Below are 16885 nucleotides of genomic sequence, written 5' to 3'. Positions count from 1 at the left end.
TTTATCTTTTAATTATCTAATACAATCACATTTGAATCAGCCTAACTGAGATGTACAAGATGACCATAGATTGTTTCATACCAACAATCTCCGTGGGATTGACCCTTACTCGCGTAAGGTATTACTTGGACGACCCAGTGCACTTGCTGGTTAGTTGTGCGGAGTTGTGACTAAGTGTAATTCACGTGTGAGAGCTACCAAATCATTGGAGCCATTGTTGATGATCACAAATCCGTGCACCACTAAGGTTTACCTCACGTCGTAAAGCAAAGGTTAACCAGAGATTACAACAGTTCTAAGCTCATACATATAATATATAGAAGGAATAATATAATCTAGAAGTCGGATGAAGGATATAGCTCAAAAAGAAGATTTTAAAAGTGCAAAACGAACTAACAAAGCGTCTAACTTAAGCACAAGGGATAGATGTGCTATAAACAAAATAATAATATAATAGTGTAATATCATAGGAAACTAGCCACGGCTCGCGGAGTTTAAGCTGGCTAGCCAAATATACAGATAAGAGGAAACTGAAGTTTAAAATGGCTTATACAAGTTTTGTTCTCTCTCAAATATAAGCCTCTAGGCCAAAATAAAAATACAAAAGTGAGAGATATATATAAATAAACGAAATATATCAAAGAGACTCAAAAGGTATCCGGATTCTTCGCTTCTGCCACCAACCAAACAACTCACCAAGGTGGGTTGCAACCTGCATCTGAAAAACACAACAGAAATATGGTATGAGAATCGGAGGTTCTCAGTTTGGTAACAGTGCCCAGTGATGTAGGATATAAGACCCCGGGACGCTAAAGGCAATCCTAGACTCCATATCCTTCACAAGAATTCAAGCTTAAAGCATTCTAAACCAAAACAACATAATATGTAATTCCTTAATACAACTCCATAGTACCATAATAGGGTAATTTATATTAGGGAAATTCTACTCTAATCAAACACCGCTGTCCCATAGCCTTCACCAACCGATCCGCCATACAATCCCATCGCCACCGCCTTCCGAACCTCCTCAACCCTAGTAAAAGCACAAGTATATACAATACAAGTAAAACACAAGTAGAGGCATATACGGCAATTAATACAAGTAGCAATTAGACATGTTAAACACATAGGGAAAACAATATCAAGTCGGCAAAAGCATACAAACATGTAGAAAATGCATATGATGAATTCTTGCCCTACTGGCTGTGATATCATGCTGTGGGAGCCCCCAAGATATAGTGCTCTGATCACTATCCAGGGTTTTGCGCCAGTACGCTCTGATGATCCGAAGGGATGCGAGCGGGATCTATTGCCTCCGACCTCACATCTAAGCACAAGCGGGACGAACCACCACCCTTATGCTGCCGCAGCTACCTCGACAGGCGGGATCCAACCTCGGCCCCTGCCGGGAGCATAGCGTTTCATAATCTCAATGAAAAGTAGTGCAGTGGTTTTTCAGAAACATTTTTAATACAAGATGGATCCATCACTTTATCCAGAGCCCTCAACTCTGTTCAACCACTATTCCTTAATTCACATCTCATCCATCAACCATTCATCACACATCATCAAGCCTTTCTCAGTACAGCAGAAACCTAATACTCCGTTTGCTAACTTTTCCTAATAATAGAGTCTAAAACCCTTAAACTATTTCCCATGTTTGAGTATCCAAAAATATGTCCAAAAGTCTTAAAAAGGTGTTATAGAAACTTACAACCTCGTCGGGAAGGTGAAATAGTTAAAAACAAGGCAAAATTTGAGAAACAGGGCGTGTGCGTCCGCACAAGGGTGTGCGTGCGCACGCCCAGGAAAAATCTTTAAAGTGTGCGTACGCACAGGGATGTGCGTACACACAGGTACCAGAACTTTCAAAATCTGTTCACTCGCACAACCTATGCCAGCGCCCCCAACAGACTAGCCTTCCCAATGTGTGCGTGCGCGTGCGAACAGGTCTGTGCGTACGCACAGGTTGTAATTTCTTATTGGTGTGCGTGCGCACAAGCTGTGCCAGCGCTGCAAGCAGACTGCCTACCTATGCATGTGTCGGCGCACGGGTCTGTGCGTGCGCACAGGTCATAATTTTCGCAGAGTGTGCGTGCGCACATACCAGAAAACTCAGAATTCTATAACTTTGCAGAATTTCAAATTTTCAACACCAACTTTGAATGATCATAACTTTCTTTACAAAATTCCAAATTTCACAAACTGTATATCAATTGAAAGGTTTTTCAAAGATCTTTAATTCTAAAGAAATTTAAACCAATTCTGAAAACCAAGGCAAAAGTTATTATCAGACAAATTTCACCAAAAATAAACTTTTACACAAAATCACAATTTCGCTATTTCTTTCTAAAACATAACCAAAATCAAGCCATACCATTCCAAACTCCGATTTTCATCAAAATCAACCCTCTATGTCATACAACCCTAAATTTACCACATTTTTCCTTCATCTTTCCTCATCCACAACATCACATCAATATATCTCATATATCAAACTCCATTAACAATTTTCCAACTATATTACCAATCAATCAACACATATATCACATTTATCAACATAATACACTACTCAACTTCACAAATCATTCATCCTCATCATATCACTATTAATCATCATTATCAACTCAAAATTCATCATTTCATCAAACATCATCATACAATGACCTCCAACAACTCATCAACCATTCGAATCCAATCCTATCCTATGAGTCACTAGCCTAAGTGTCCATGAATATTATATACTACATAGAGGAAATCAAAACCATACCTTGGTCGATTTCCAAACGCTCCAAACACCAAACTGAAGCCACCAAATTTGATCCAAAGCCTCAACCAACTCCAACAAACACCAAAGCTCAAACTCACCAAAATCAAAACCTAAGATACTTAAAACAACTAAACACAAGAGTTTAGTGAAATCTTACCTTTTCCAATGTGATTAGGGGTAAAAGCCAACAATTACCCGCTACTAGAGATCACCTAAACAAGCAAAACCACAAAATTTACTCAAAATCATAACCTCAAAAATACAGAAATCTAGGGCACAAAACTGGGACGTGATATGCAATTTCTTACCAGGTTTTCTTAGATAGAAACGTAGAGCTCGACAAGAGCTTTGCGTGGCCACAAACAGCTTGTCAATCAGAGGTCCGTAGCTCAAGTTACAAGCAAAAGAAGATGAGAGTGAATAGTACTCTTTCTTCTCCCTCTCTTCTCAACTCAGTAGCGCCCCCTCTTTCAAATGAGGGTGGAATGAGCTGAAAACTTCATTTAATGAGGGTTGTATATGTTGGACTTGGGTCCACTTGGATCCGGTCCAACCCGCTAAGTGTTTTTAGTTCGTTTGCTCTACTTTGGACCAAAACCTTTAACACTAACGCCCGGTTTTCTATTTCGAATATTTTTCTAAGGTTTTTGACTATTTCCACTTTTTCTCGCACAGCACCGGGCAGACTAGAACTGGTTCAACTACCGGTTCGCGGTTTTTCACGGTTTTTCGCAGAAACACATTTTCTGACTCGAAAAGATCCACTGAGTCCAAAAATAATATTTAAATCCCCAAATTCTCATCCTAACTTTTCGAAATTTAATTTAGGCATTTAAATGATTTTATTCGTGAAAAATTCAGTTCTTACAATTTATGAAATATTTCTTATTTAATTTTCCTTCTTTTACCCGCAAATGACATTAGATAGGATGAAGGAATGACATTGATCACGAAACTCAGCTCCCGGAGCAAACTCCCCAACACGAACATATTTTAACACGTTCTTTCTCATGACCTGTGAAGGGTACAATCAGATTATCAATTTGCGGACCAAGAATATACATAGAAAAAAGATCAACAGCCAATGAAAAATAAAGTTATTCCAATTTCATTATGCACGCATAACTGCTCCTGGTATCTTTAACAATACCCAGCCGTTAATGAATATAACTCGGGAAAACAATTATTACCAACACATCATGTTGCACACTTTGGTCGAGGGCCAGCGCAACACAAGCATTCTTGATAAATTTCCAGGGGTCATCCCCTCTGTGTTGATCATCGGCAATTTGAGGAAGGCTAGATGATGTACTTGGGTCATCTTTTGATTTGCTTTTCCTTTCCATGTTAAGTAAGAGTTGATCTGGGGAATAGAAGGCAAAATAATATAACAACTAATAGTTTGAATCAAAATATCAGACAACTTCAGTCCCTGTTCCCCAAAGCTCGGTAATTGTTTTACCTATTCTTTGATATATTCTATCATTTCTGATTTCAAAACCTCCGCAGTTCCAATGTTAATCAATGGGGTGTAAGAATCACCATTCAGCATCAATTCTCTGATTCCTGCTTGCTTTTGTGCATAGCTCCAAAGAATATACAAGAATTGAGAAACAATGACAGCAAAATGATCTTACAGGGAGGCATAATATAAACTAAACAAATTAGAGATGAAGAATACAAATATAACTTCAATACTAAAGGCTAACCAATTAGAATTCAATAAATCAATTCTCCATAGTAACAACTCTTTGCCTTCAAACTTGTAGATTTAAAGTAATATTCATGGAAGGCAACTTGCCTGGATTTTCTTTGGCAAGTACTCCGTAATATTCCAGCTTGATATAATGTCAACTTCAGATTCATTTGATTTTTCTGGTATTCCACCATAGTTATACTATAGGGGGAAAGAACAATAACTAAGCAATCATGCTGATTTGAATTAAATAACATAAGAGTGAAACGATTGCAAGCCTGCACAACTACATACACTTCAAAATCAAGTTAAACATTAGGGACGATTTTGTATGCAAAAAAAGGTTTAGGATGAAAAAATTTTCAGCCTATATCTTAGAGATCAAAATCGTACTTAACCCTAACTAGTTCTAACCATAAAAATTTTGAACTCTAAGAAAACTAACCATGAAAAAACTAAACTAAATTTATATTTATAAAAGATGAATTTTGTTAAACAAAAATATCCAATAGTCAAATTTAGAGTTAATTCCGTTAAATGCTTTTCAAAATTCTTAAATACCCTTTCTATTATCTTCAATATTTTTATCTCTAAACGCTATAATCTCTTCTACTTCTATTACCTAACACCCAAAAGCATACCAGAGAACTTGACAATTTTTATAATACAAATTTTGTCGTTCCTGGACGATGTGGGCTCCTCTTGAGATACTTTTGAAATTAATTACAAAATCATTTGAGTGTGTGAGTCAAACTTCGGTCTTCAATTTTAATTTTAGTTTTATACTCATTTTTTCTTAAATAAATCATATTTTTTAGGGCAAAGCACATAAGGAATCCAAACCCTAAGCAATATTACATAAATCCCATAAACCATATAACGTTACATGAAAGTATTCATTCACATTTCTATATAAATCGAATTAGGTTAATTCAAATTAGTATGGTTTCATGATTAGTTTCGATTTATCAAGGAATAAAATTTGAAATGCTACCCATAGTTTTGTACCCCCTAGTAAATCGCTACAAGTAGCTTTGATTTAGCCCATTGTTTTACCACTCCTAGTAAATTGAACGGGTTAAATTCGATTTATAATTGTAACAAGCTATAGTAGTAAATAGACTCTAATAGGTTTGATTTAGCATAGATATCCCTATATATAAAATTTGAATTCACTTATTTCAAATTACATTTCACCAAACTCAACACCCCCAAACCGAAAAATCCAAAGGAACTAAGGAGATCTATACTACAAGATTCAAATTGCAAAAATAAAAGACGACTCAAATCGAATCTATCGGTTGGACGGAGTCGTCCATATTGCTGGTAGCGTCCATGAAGAGGTTAGTGAATGAAATTTAATTTATTTTCTTTAAGAAATAAAGTCTAGTTAGTGATATTAAATCGTTTAGAACTTGGTTAGATGTGTTATTAGAATTTTTAAACTTCAAATAGTAGTTAGAGTATTGATTTAGGGGTAGTAGTTTGTTAGAACATTGAAACTACAAATTCATATTAGATGAGGGATAACTAAGTGTTAGTTAGAGTAGTGATAACATATTTAGTTAGAATTTGTAAGTTTTAAATGTTAGGAGTTTAACCAGGTTAAAAATTTTGTTGGAGTTTAATGTAATTTAATATAGGTTTTAAGTGTTAGATTGACTAGGTAGTAGAATTTAAAAATTTTAATTCTTAAATGTTAGATTAACGAGGCACAACAAGTTTAGTTATTGTTCCGAGTGTTACCTGAAACTGTAGGTCGATCTTGGATGAGATCTTCTGTGCTGGTCGGAGCCGACGTGTCCGACTTGTGGAATTGAGAATGTTGCTGAGCCCTTGTCACCGAAGGGTGGGGGTACCTGCAAGGGACTCCGATGCTTAAGTTAGCAAGGGTATTAAACAAGTATTGAGTAGAATCAAAGTATGAGTTATACCTGGGTGCTCTAGTGTATTTATAATAGTGAGGAGTGACCTTCTGTGGATAAGATAAGTTAGTTATCTTATCTTATCTTTATCTTCAAGTGAGGTCATCTTTATCTTCAAGGGAACTGCCCTTCTCTCTGTAGGCTTGGGCTGCCTTAGGATTTGGGGCGTGTTCCTCAATTTGAGTCCCTTCTTTGCGCTTTCCTGGTGACTTGCCCGAGCTCTTTGGAAAGAGGTCGGGTTGTCCTGACCTGAAGAGGTCGGTCACTTTGTCCGTTGAACATCCCGGGTCGGACAGCTCGACCCAGGGTATGAACAGTGCCCCTGCTTGAGCTCGGTCTTCTTTTTTGAGGTCGAGTCCTTGACTTCGGTCCTTCTTTGGTGAAGCCGAACTCAAGCATCTTGTTGATTCCTTTGTAGTAGTTTTTGAATGTAGAACGTTTCCTCTAAAAGCGCGCGCTTTTATATCAGCGCTTTTTGGGAACGTGCGAAGGTTTAATGCTTTCATTAATTTTAGCATTAATTGCCCCGTTTCCCTTTGGCTCTTTACTTTGATTTTGAAAACCCAAAAAACGGTTTCTCTCCTTCGCCCTTTTCGTAACTTCTTTGCTCCCTTCGCTCTCTGTTTTTTGTCTGCGTTTCTACTTTCTCGTGTTTGCAGCGTCGCTTGGCGTTTTTTCTGGAGCTTTTGTTTTCGCCTGGAGTTTTGCAGTTTCGCATTTCTCCCTGTGACATTGCTCTTGTTCGCGTTCTTTCTTTTGCTTGTGAGAGGGCGTTTCCAGATTTCGTCTTCCATCTTTAATTTCTTTGAAGCTCGCCGCTCTATCAGGTTGGTACTAGCTTTCTTGCTTCTTTCATAGCTTCGTCTTCGGTTTTTAGGTGAAGCTTTGATTTTGCATGTTTGAAAGCTTGAATCTTTTCGTGGTCTTGTATTTGCTTGTCACTGTAACATGTTTTTCCTGTCTTTCTTTTATGCATTCTCTTGGCATTTCTGTCGAGGCTTTCTAGGATTTTATTGTTGCTTCTGGTTGTTTCCTATCTGATACCGATAGAAAATCTGCTTTGTTTGGAGATTGCTTTTTGTCTGATTCTGAAAAAGTTCGCACCTTTGATAATTTCTACTTGGCGTGCTTTGATTTTTGGGAATGCTTTTTGCTTGGTATACTGTAATGATGCTTGGTTTGCTGTTTTGAATTCTTTCTGAGAAATGCTGGGGTGCGAGCAATAGATCTTGCCTGGAAACCTTGCTTTGTTACTGCCTCCAAAGGATGTCCCAGGACTTTTGGTTTGAGTCTTGGGGTTTTCCTTTTCTTGTTTCTTCGCCTGTATCGTATTGTCCGAGTTGTTTTCTCCCTTTGTCCGGGATGTTTTTAGTAACCCCATCTTCTTTTTTTACTTGTAGGATTAGTTGGCCTCATGTCTTCTCGCAATAACATTGTAGAGATGTCTTCCAGAGTTCCCGAGGGGATGTCCGATTGGCTGGACTCCCTTGTTTTATTGTGTGTTTCTGTTGTGGATGCTAAATTTTGCACAGAGCTGAAGAAGAGCCATAGGATTTGTGGTAACAATGCCTGTGAGGAGGATTACGAGCTTGTTGCTCCTGATTCTGATGAGAGAGTTTGTTTTCCGACTTCCATTGAGAAGGAGCGTCCCTTCTTCTATGCCTATGAATACTTCTTCAGCCAGTTGAACGTTACTTTTCCTTTTACTGCTTTCAAGACCGACCTATTGTGGTCATGTAATATTGCCCCATCCCAGATTCACCCAAATTCTTGGGGTTTTATTAAAATTCTTCAACTTCTCTGTCGTGAATTAGATGTAACACCTTCCCAGACTCTTTTCCTTTATTTGTTTGTTTCCGCCAAGCCTTGCGGTTCTTCAAAAAAGAAAGCTTCCTGGGTTTCCTTCAGGTCCGCCCAGGGCCACAAAGTTTTTGCTATGTATGATGAGTCCTTTAAGGACTTCAAGAATTACTTCTTTAAGGTTCGTGTTGTCGAGGGGGCCCGCCCCTTTTTTCTTGATGAAAATGATGAGCCTTCCTTCCCTCTAGAGTGGCAGAGGGATGTGAGAGTGTCTCGCTATACCTGGGAGATGCTTGATGATGTTGAGCGTGCCCTTGTTGTTGTTCTTGAGGATCTATGGGGGAAACCACCCCATCTTGATACAAAAAGGTTTTTGAATGACCAGTCCTTGGTTCGAACTGTTTTGGGTACTTGTCTGACTTGTCTCTTATACTTGTTTTTTAATTTTTTTTCTTCCTCTTGTTGTGACTGTAACTCTTTGCTGTGGCTAATTCTGTATTTGCAGAGATGTCAAAGAACAACGACTCCATGAAGGCCTTTAAAAAGGCAAAGAAGGCAACTGCTGCTCTGAACATCTTGGCCAAAGTGGCCGGCGGGGGATCTTCTCAGGTCCCAGTGAGGCCTCCTGTGCCGAGTTCTCCCAGACCGAGGAAAGCAATTCCTACTCCTCGGTTTCGTCAGGTCGATCCTCCACAGACTTCTGTCGTTGCTTCTGGTGTTCCTCCCTTAAAAAAGTAAAAAACATCCGAGCCCTTTAACCTGGATGCCCCAGATTTTGATGCTATTGAGTTTGTTGACCAGTAAATTGCCCCCTATGGTGGGCTCTCCATGGACGACGTGTCTCATCTTCAGCATCTGGATTTTATCACCAAAAGTAGTGTGAAAATGGCACATATGGGTGTGGCTATTTTCCGAACAGTTCAGGGGATCCCGATTCATGCCACAAAATCCTTCATGGAGGAGGCCAAATCAGAATTTGATCAGATCAAGGGTCTGAAGGATGAGTTGGAGGTGAAGTTGGCGAAGGTAGAGAAGGAGCTGGAGGGTGAGAAGGCCAGCTCTATTGCTTTGGCTGCTTCTTTGAAGTTGGCTGAGGACATGGCACTGAAGCACAAGGATAGCTATGTCTCAGCTTATAGGGAATTAATGCATCTCCGGGATGATTTGGAAACTGCTCGGGTTAACTATGCCAAGCTTCAGGGTCACCTTGTGGGCAGCGTAACTGCTGCCTCCAAAAACCTAATGGAGTAGTTCCGGATTGTTGCTCCTGATGCCGACTTGACTCTCGTCAGCCTGGACAATGTTGTGAGGGATGGTAAGATTGTCCCTGATGACTAGGATGATGATGATGCTGACCCTTCTCCAGTGCCTTCTCTTAAAGTGTCGGCCTCCTTGGTTTCTCCCGTTACGTCTGATCCGGATTGCCAGATTCTGAACCGAGATGATGGAACTGTAGATGTTGTACCTATTCAGACTTGCCCTCCTTCTTCCCGTACTGATGCTGCCAGGAAGGCTCCAGATCTTGGTTGACCTCCTTTTTAAGTATTTGTGTAATTAGCCCGGTTTGTGGACTTTGAACTCTTTTTAGTAAATGATGCTTTGTTGACTGTTGATACTCCAGTTGCTATTTTTAGCAACTTTATTTTGAAAAACAAAATGGTTTCTCTGGCTCTTAGGGTTGGCTTCAAGCGGCCTGTTGAGTCTTTGTTTTATGGTAACTACGATATGCTTTCTTGCAACTTTCTTTATCGTTTACCTAGAATTTTCAGATTTGTTTTTTATCCATCCTCTTTTGATCGCTTTTGTGGCGAGGTCAAGGTCTATCGGGTCGAATTATCTCCCCTCTGTTGGTTGATCTTCTCAATTGATCTTTTCGAGCAACCCCTTGGGATTATTTTTTATAACCTTTTGTAGCTTTAGTCCGACTTCTTCATGTCGGTCCCCGTTTCGTTACTAGGTTATCCTTTTTTCTTAGATCTTGTTCAGATCTCTTTTGAGGTTTTACCTTTTGTAACTTTATCTTTTTCGGGCGGACTTCGTCATACTGGACTCTGTCGAGTTATTTGATAATCCTCTTTTTTGGACCTTGTTCAGGTCTCTTTCAGGGATTACTTTTACAGCTTGTCTTGTAGGAGACCGACTTCGTTAGGTCGATCTCTTCTAAGTTGTTTTTGTAATCCTCTTTCTTGGACCTTTGTTAGGTCTCTTTCAGGGGTTACTTTTACAACTTGTCTTGTAGGGGACCGACTTTGTTAGGTTGATCTCTTCTAAGTTGTTTTTGTAATCCTCTTTCTTGGACCTTTGTTAGGTTTCTTTCAAGGATTACTTTTACAACTTGTCTTGTAGGAGACCGACTTCGTTAGGTCGATCTCTTCTAAGTTGTTTTTGTAATCCTCTTTCTTGGACCTTTGTTAGGTCTCTTTCAGGGATTACTTTTACAACTTGTCTTATAGGAGACCGACTTCGTTAGGTCGATCTCTTCTAAGTTGTTTTTGTAATCCTCTTTCTTGGACCTTTGTTAGGTCTCTTTCAGGGATTACTTTTACAACTTGTCTTGTAGGAGACCGACTTCGTTAGGTCGATCTCTTCTAAGTTGTTTTTGAAATCCTCTTTCTTAGACCTTTGTTAGGTCTCTTTCAGGGATTACTTTTACAACTTGTTTTGTAGGAGACCAACTTCGTTAGGTCGATCTCTTCTAAGTTATTTTTATCCTCTTTCTTGGACCTTTGTTAGGTCTCTTTCAGGGATTACTTTTATAACTTGTCTTGTAGAAGACCGACTTCGTTAGGTCGATCTCTTCTAAGTTATAGCAATTCCTCTTTAATAGGGTTGGCCAGACCTCTTTCCAGGGATTTGCTGATAACTTGGATTGACTTGGTCCGACTTTTTAGTGTCGGCCAGTCTTTTTAAGGTATTATATAGCAATCCATAAAACCTCGTTAGGTTCTTTTTTGGGACCACTTTCGATAACTTCTTGCATTATTCTGTGTTCATCTTTGCCGATTTATAGATGGTGGTTTCTGTCCTGGTTTAATCAACCTTTAGGTGAATCGCGTTTTCACCTTTGCCGGTCGAACATTCCTATCGAGATCGTATAGTGAATCTGTTCTTCACTTTCTATTCGATCCGTTGCTTTATAATCGGACGATGAATGCTTCAGATTAATGCGTCTTGGGAATTTGTAGAATATCTTAAATGTATTTTATTTAAAGAAAGTGCAAATATATACAAGCGGGAGATTTTCATACCCTTAAGTCGGATTAAATCTCAATCTTGACGCCTCATTAAAAAACCTTTTCAGGAAAAAGAGTGCATCTTGTGATGAGACCTTTATCTTTCCTAACTATAGTACCTTCTTAGGTTACAGGCGTGCCATGATCTGGGGAGTTCTCGTCCCTTGAGTTCGGACAGTCTGTAGTAGCCCTTTCCAAGTACTTCTGTGACTCGGTAGGGTCCTTTCCAGTTGGCTACCAGCTTTCCTTCTCCGGGTCGAGTTCCAATATCATTTCAGATTAAGATGAGATCATTCTCAGCAAAACCTCTTGGCACTACCTTTTGATTATACCTGGCAGCCATTCGCCGTTTTAGTGCTTCCTCTCTGATCCGAGCTCTTTCTTGGATTTCCGGAAGTAGGTCAAGCTCTTCTCTTTGAAGTTGAGAGTTGGTTTGTTCATTGTAGTGGACTACTCGGGGAGACCCTTCCTCTACTTCTATTGGAATCATTGCCTCCACTCCGTATGCTAATCAAAATGGTGATTCGTTCGTAGTAGGATGGGGGGTTGTTCGATACGCCCATAGGACTTGTGGAAGTTCCTCGGCCCAAGCTCCCTTTGCTTCTTGCAGTCTCCGTTTCAGTCCAGCCAATATGACTTTGTTGGCCACTTCGGCTTGTCCATTGGCTTGGGGATGTTCGACGGATGTGAACTGATGTTTTATATTCAAGTCGGCCACTAGTTTTCTGAAGCCTGCATCTGTGAATTGGGTGCCATTATCTGTGGTGATGTAGTATGGGACCCCAAACCTTGTAATGATGTTACAATATAGGAATTTCTGACTTATTTGAGCAGTGGCATTGGCTAGGGGTTCTGCCTCGATCCATTTTGTGAAATAGTATACCCCCACTATGAGGAACTTGACTTGTCCCGATCCCTGGGGAAAGGGTCCGAGAAGGTCGAGTCCCCATTTTGCAAATGGCAGGGTGAGGTCACGCTGAGGAGCTTTTCTGGTGGGGCGATGTGAAAGTTGGCATGCTTCTGACATGGTGGGCATGTCCTTACAAATTTTGTGGCTTCTTTTTGTAGAGTTGGCCAATAGAATCCCGCCCGAAGTACCTTTTTGGTGAGAGCTTGTGCTCCGAGATGATTACCACAAATGCTGCTATGTACTTCCTCCAGGACTTCCTTTGTGCTGGAGGTGGGTACCCATTTTAACAATGGTATTGATATCCCTCTTTTGTACAGGGTGTTGTTTATGATAGTGTAGTACTGTGCCTCCCTTTTCAACCTCTTTGCCTCTTTTTCATCTGTAGTGAGTGCTTCTATTTTGAGGTAGTTAATTATGGGGGTCATCCATCCTTGATCCTGACCTGTTATGGCTAGGATTTTTTCTTCTTCCGATATTGATGGGTTATGCAGTATTTCCTGGATGAGGCTTCTATTGTTGCCCCCTGGTTTGGTGCTGGCTAGTTTTGAGAGTGCGTCGGCTCAGGCATTTTGCTCGCGGGGTATGTGGCAGATCCTATAATCCCCGAGTTATCCGGGCTGTTCTTTGGTTTTATCCAAATATTTTTTCATGGTAGGATCTTTGGCTTGGTAGCTTCACGTTATTTGTGAGGTAACGACTTGTGAGTCACTGTAGATGTTGAGTTTCTGAGCTCTGACCTCCCTAGCCAGCTTCAAACCAGCTAATAACGCTTCGTATTCCGCCTGGTTGTTTGAGGCCAGGAATTCGAATTTCAGGGAAAGCTCAAGTTGGGTTCCTTGGTTGCTTTCAATTATCACACCTGCACCGCTTCCGGTTTTATTCAAGGAACCGTCCACGTATATGTTCTACTCTATGGGGATTTCCTTGGTGTTTGTGAATTCTGCGATGAAGTCGGCTAGGTATTGTGATTTAATGGCTGTCCGCACCTCGTATTGGAGGTCGAACTCGGACAACTCGATTGCCCATTGTAGGATTCTTCCTGCTAGATCTGTTTTCTGTAATATCCCTTTTATGGGCTGGTTGGTCCGAATTTTAATGGTGTGCGCTTGGAAGTATGGGCGAAGTCGTCGGGATGTGAGTATCAGAGCGTAGGAAAACTTCTCTACTTTCTGGTAGTTCAGCTCTGACCCCTGTAGTGCTTTACTAATGAAGTAGACAGGTTGTTGTCCCCCTTCATCTTCTCTAATTAGTGCTGAGGCTATTGTCCGACTTCCTACTGCGAGGTACAGTATGAGTGGTTCTCCCTCTTGTGGTCGAGATAGGATAGGGGCTGTCCCAAGAATTCTTTGAAGTCTCGGAAGGCTTGTTCACATTCCGTTGTCCACCCGAAGTTCTTTCCCTTCCTTAAGGTAGCGTAGAAGGGGAGGGATCTTATTGCTGACCCTGCTAGGAATCTGGACAAGGCCGCCAATCTCCCATTGAGTTGTTGTACTTCTTTGACGCAGGTTGGGCTTTTCATGTTGAGTATGGCCTGGCATTTATCTGGATTTGCCTCGATTCCTCTTTGTGTGAGCATGAAGCCCAAGAATTTACCTGCTTCCACTACGAAGGTGCATTTAGCCGGGTTGAGTCGCATGCCGTGCTTCCGTATGGTGTCGAACACTTGAACCAAGTCGGTTAGTAATGTCTCTTCACTTTGTGTCTTTATCAACATGTCATCCACATAGACCTCCATGATTTTTCCGATGTGGTCTGAGAAGACTTTATTCATTAGCCTTTGATAAGTTGCTCCCACGTTCTTAAGGCCGAAAGGCATTACGATGTAGCAATAATTTGCTTTTGGTGTGAGAAACGAGGTTTTCTCTTGATCCGGAGGATACATTGGGATCTGGTTGTACCCTGAGTATGCGTCCATGAACGAGAGATACTTATATCCCGATGAAGCATCTACTAGAGCGTCGATGCTTGGGAGTGGATAAGGGTCTTTTGGGCAGGCTTTGTTGAGGTCGGTGTATTCGCCACTTCCCATTTGACTTTCTCACCAAGACGACGTTTGCTAGCCATAGTGGGTATTTAACTTCTCTTATGAACCCTGCCTCTAGTAGTGCTTGTACTTGTTCTTCTACAGCCTGAGACCGTTCTGGCCCGATTTTTCTTCGTCTTTGTTGTACCGGCCGGGATCCCGGGTAGACTGCCAACTTGTGGCTCATTAGTTCGGGATCTATGCCTGGCATGTCAGCAGCTTTCCATGCGAAGAGATCAACATTATCTCGTAGGAACCGTATTAGTGATTCCTTTGCGTTTCCTTTTAGGATCGTGCCAATATTAGTTGTTTTATCCGAGGTATCTCCGATCTGGACTCTTTCTATTTCTCCTTCGGGTTGTGGGTGGAGTTTTTCTCGTCTCTAAACTCCGCCGAGTTCGATTGTGTGGAACTCTCCTCCTTCGCCTCGGAGGTTTAGACTTTCGTTATAACAGCGACGCGCCATCTTTTGATCTGCTTTTATTGTAGCTATCCCTTCTGCAGTTGGGAATTTCATACATAGATGTGGAGTTGAAACTATTACGCCGAGTTGATTTAACGTTGTTCGACCTATTAAGGCATTGTAGGCTGAGCTTATGTCGACCACGATATAGTCTATCTTGAGTGTTCTGGATTGGTTCCCCTTCCGAAGGTTGTATGTAATGAAACGTATCCCAGTGGCTGTACTGGGTATCCCCAAGTCCGAACAGGCTGTTCGGATATGCTCTTAGCTCTTTTTCTTCTAAGCCGAGCTTGTCGAAGGCAGTTTTGAATAAGATGTCGGCAGAGATTCCTTGGTCAATTAATGTACGGTGAAGGTTGGCGTTTGCCAATATGATTGTGATGACCATGGGGTCGTCGTGTCCTGAGATGATTCCGGATGCATCTTCTTTGGTAAACGTGATTGCTGGGATGTCTGGCGCCTCCTTCTTTCCTTCGACATGGTATACTTCTTTGAGGTGCCGCTTGCGGGATGATTTGAAGATTCCTCCTCTAGCAAATCCGCCATGTATCACATGGACGTGTCTCTCCGATGTGCGGGGTGATCGTTCAGATCGTCCGACATCTTCATCCCTTCTTCTTTTTCTTGGTTCTTCGTCCCGATTGGCCAAGAATCGATCTAGTTTTCCTTCCCTTACTAATTTCTCTATAACGTTTTTCAAGTCAAAGCATTCATTGGTGGAATGTCCTCGGACTCGATGATATTCACAGTATTCGTTCCGATTTCCTCCTCCCCTTTTGCCTTTGAGTGGCTGGGCTGGGGGTATTTTTTCCGTATGGTAGACTTCTCTGTAAACATCTACCAAGGATACCCTAAGAGGGGTGTAGTTATGATATTTTTTGATTTTCTCCCCGGAGCGATCTTCCTTTTTCTTGGATTCTTTATCTTTATCTCGGTAGGCAGAATCGAACCTCGAGGCTTCCCCAAGTCGAGAATTCTCCTCCATGTTGATGTACTTCTACGCCCGTTCTTGTACTTCGTCTAGGGATGCTGGGTACTTCTTTGATATAAATTGGCTAAATGGTCCTTCTCGTAGGCCATTTATGAGGCCCATAATGGCAGCTTCTGTTGGTAGATTTTGTATGTCCATGTATGTTTTGTTGAATCTTTCCATGTAGTTACGAAGACTCTCTCGATCTCCTTGCTTGATTCCTAATAGGCTGGGTGCGTGTTTGGCTTTGTCCTTTTGTATGGAAAATCTGGCCAGGAACTTTTTGGCCAGGTCGTCGAAACTCGAGATGGATTTTGGAGGTAGGTTGTCGAACCATCTAATGGCTGTCTTGGTAAGAGTTGTTGGAAAGGCTTTGCAGCGAACTGCATCTGAGGCGTCAGTGAGGTACATCCTACTTCTGAAGTTGCTGAGATGGTGGTTAGGGTCCGAGGTGCCATCATACAGAGTCATATCCGGAAGTTTAAAATCTTTTGGGATTTTGGTCTTCATAATTTCCCTGGTGAATGGATCTTGATCTTTGTGAGAGCTATCCTCTGGGGTGGATCGAGTAGCTTTAGTTTTGAGATTAGCTTCGAGTTCCATAAGCCTATTTTCTAATTCTCGGCGCCGCCTTATCTCCCAATGTAGATCCTCTTCTTTTTCGCGTTGATGTTGGGCTTCTTTCTCAAGTTGCTTTAATCGATCTTGAAGTGCTTCTATCACCCCCAAATTTGATGAATTTTTGTCTCCATTGGATTCCGGAGTATCTTTAAGTATAGCATCCATGTTCTTGTGCGGCGTTCTATCTTCCAAACCTGAGTCGTGGTCGTTGTCATGGTTTCCGCCATGGTGTTGGGATGACTTCCAGGCTCCCCGGCAACGGCGCCAATGTTCCGAGGGTTACCTGAAACTGTAGGTCAATCTCGGATGAGATCTTCTGTGCTGGTCGAAGCCGACGTGTCCGACTTGTGGAATTGAGAATGCTGCTGAGCCCTTGTCACCGAAGGGTGGGGGTACCTGCAAGGGACTTCGATGCTTAAGTTAGCAAGGGTATTAAACAGGTATTGAGTAGAATCAGAGTATGAGTTATACCTG

General features: G+C 41.3%; 1 protein-coding gene across 2 annotated transcripts; it reads right to left on the bottom strand.

Annotated features, from left to right (window-relative positions):
• Nucleotides 1–531: 531 nt before the first annotated feature.
• On the bottom strand, nt 532–4352 carry LOC127741387 (DNA polymerase epsilon catalytic subunit A-like). 2 transcript variants are annotated; one of them, XM_052253603.1, is made up of 4 exons: nt 4233–4352; nt 3961–4133; nt 3679–3785; nt 532–1033 (listed from the first exon to the last, which is right to left on the bottom strand). In XM_052253603.1, exons 2-4 carry the CDS (start codon nt 4114–4116, stop codon nt 949–951), a joined length of 348 nt encoding a protein of 115 aa, XP_052109563.1. In that variant the 5' UTR covers nt 4117–4133; nt 4233–4352; the 3' UTR covers nt 532–948. The 2 variants fall into 2 exon arrangements, with proteins under 2 accessions (XP_052109563.1, XP_052109562.1); XM_052253602.1 differs by having other exon boundaries at nt 532–718.
• Between the last annotated feature and the right edge of the window lie 12533 nt (nt 4353–16885).

Source organism: Arachis duranensis, chromosome 9 (genome assembly GCF_000817695.3).
Source record: "Arachis duranensis cultivar V14167 chromosome 9, aradu.V14167.gnm2.J7QH, whole genome shotgun sequence".
In the NCBI taxonomy this organism is placed as follows: domain Eukaryota; kingdom Viridiplantae; phylum Streptophyta; class Magnoliopsida; order Fabales; family Fabaceae; genus Arachis; species Arachis duranensis.
This window is presented reverse-complemented; position numbering and strand designations above follow the sequence as displayed.

What these genes read in the sequence shown, in the direction of transcription:
- LOC127741387 (XM_052253602.1), bottom strand. Translation starts at nt 4,116, where the DNA reads ATGGAAAGGAAAAGCAAATCAAAAGATGACCCAAGTACATCATCTAGC. An exon ending in GTGTGCAACATGATGTGTTG is followed by an intron (nt 3,786 to 3,960) that starts GTAATAATTGTT and finishes TACCCTTCACAG; the next exon opens with GTCATGAGAAAGAACGTGTT. An exon ending in CTATCTAATGTCATTTGCGG is followed by an intron (nt 719 to 3,678) that starts GTAAAAGAAGGA and finishes TGTGTTTTTCAG; the next exon opens with ATGCAGGTTGCAACCCACCT.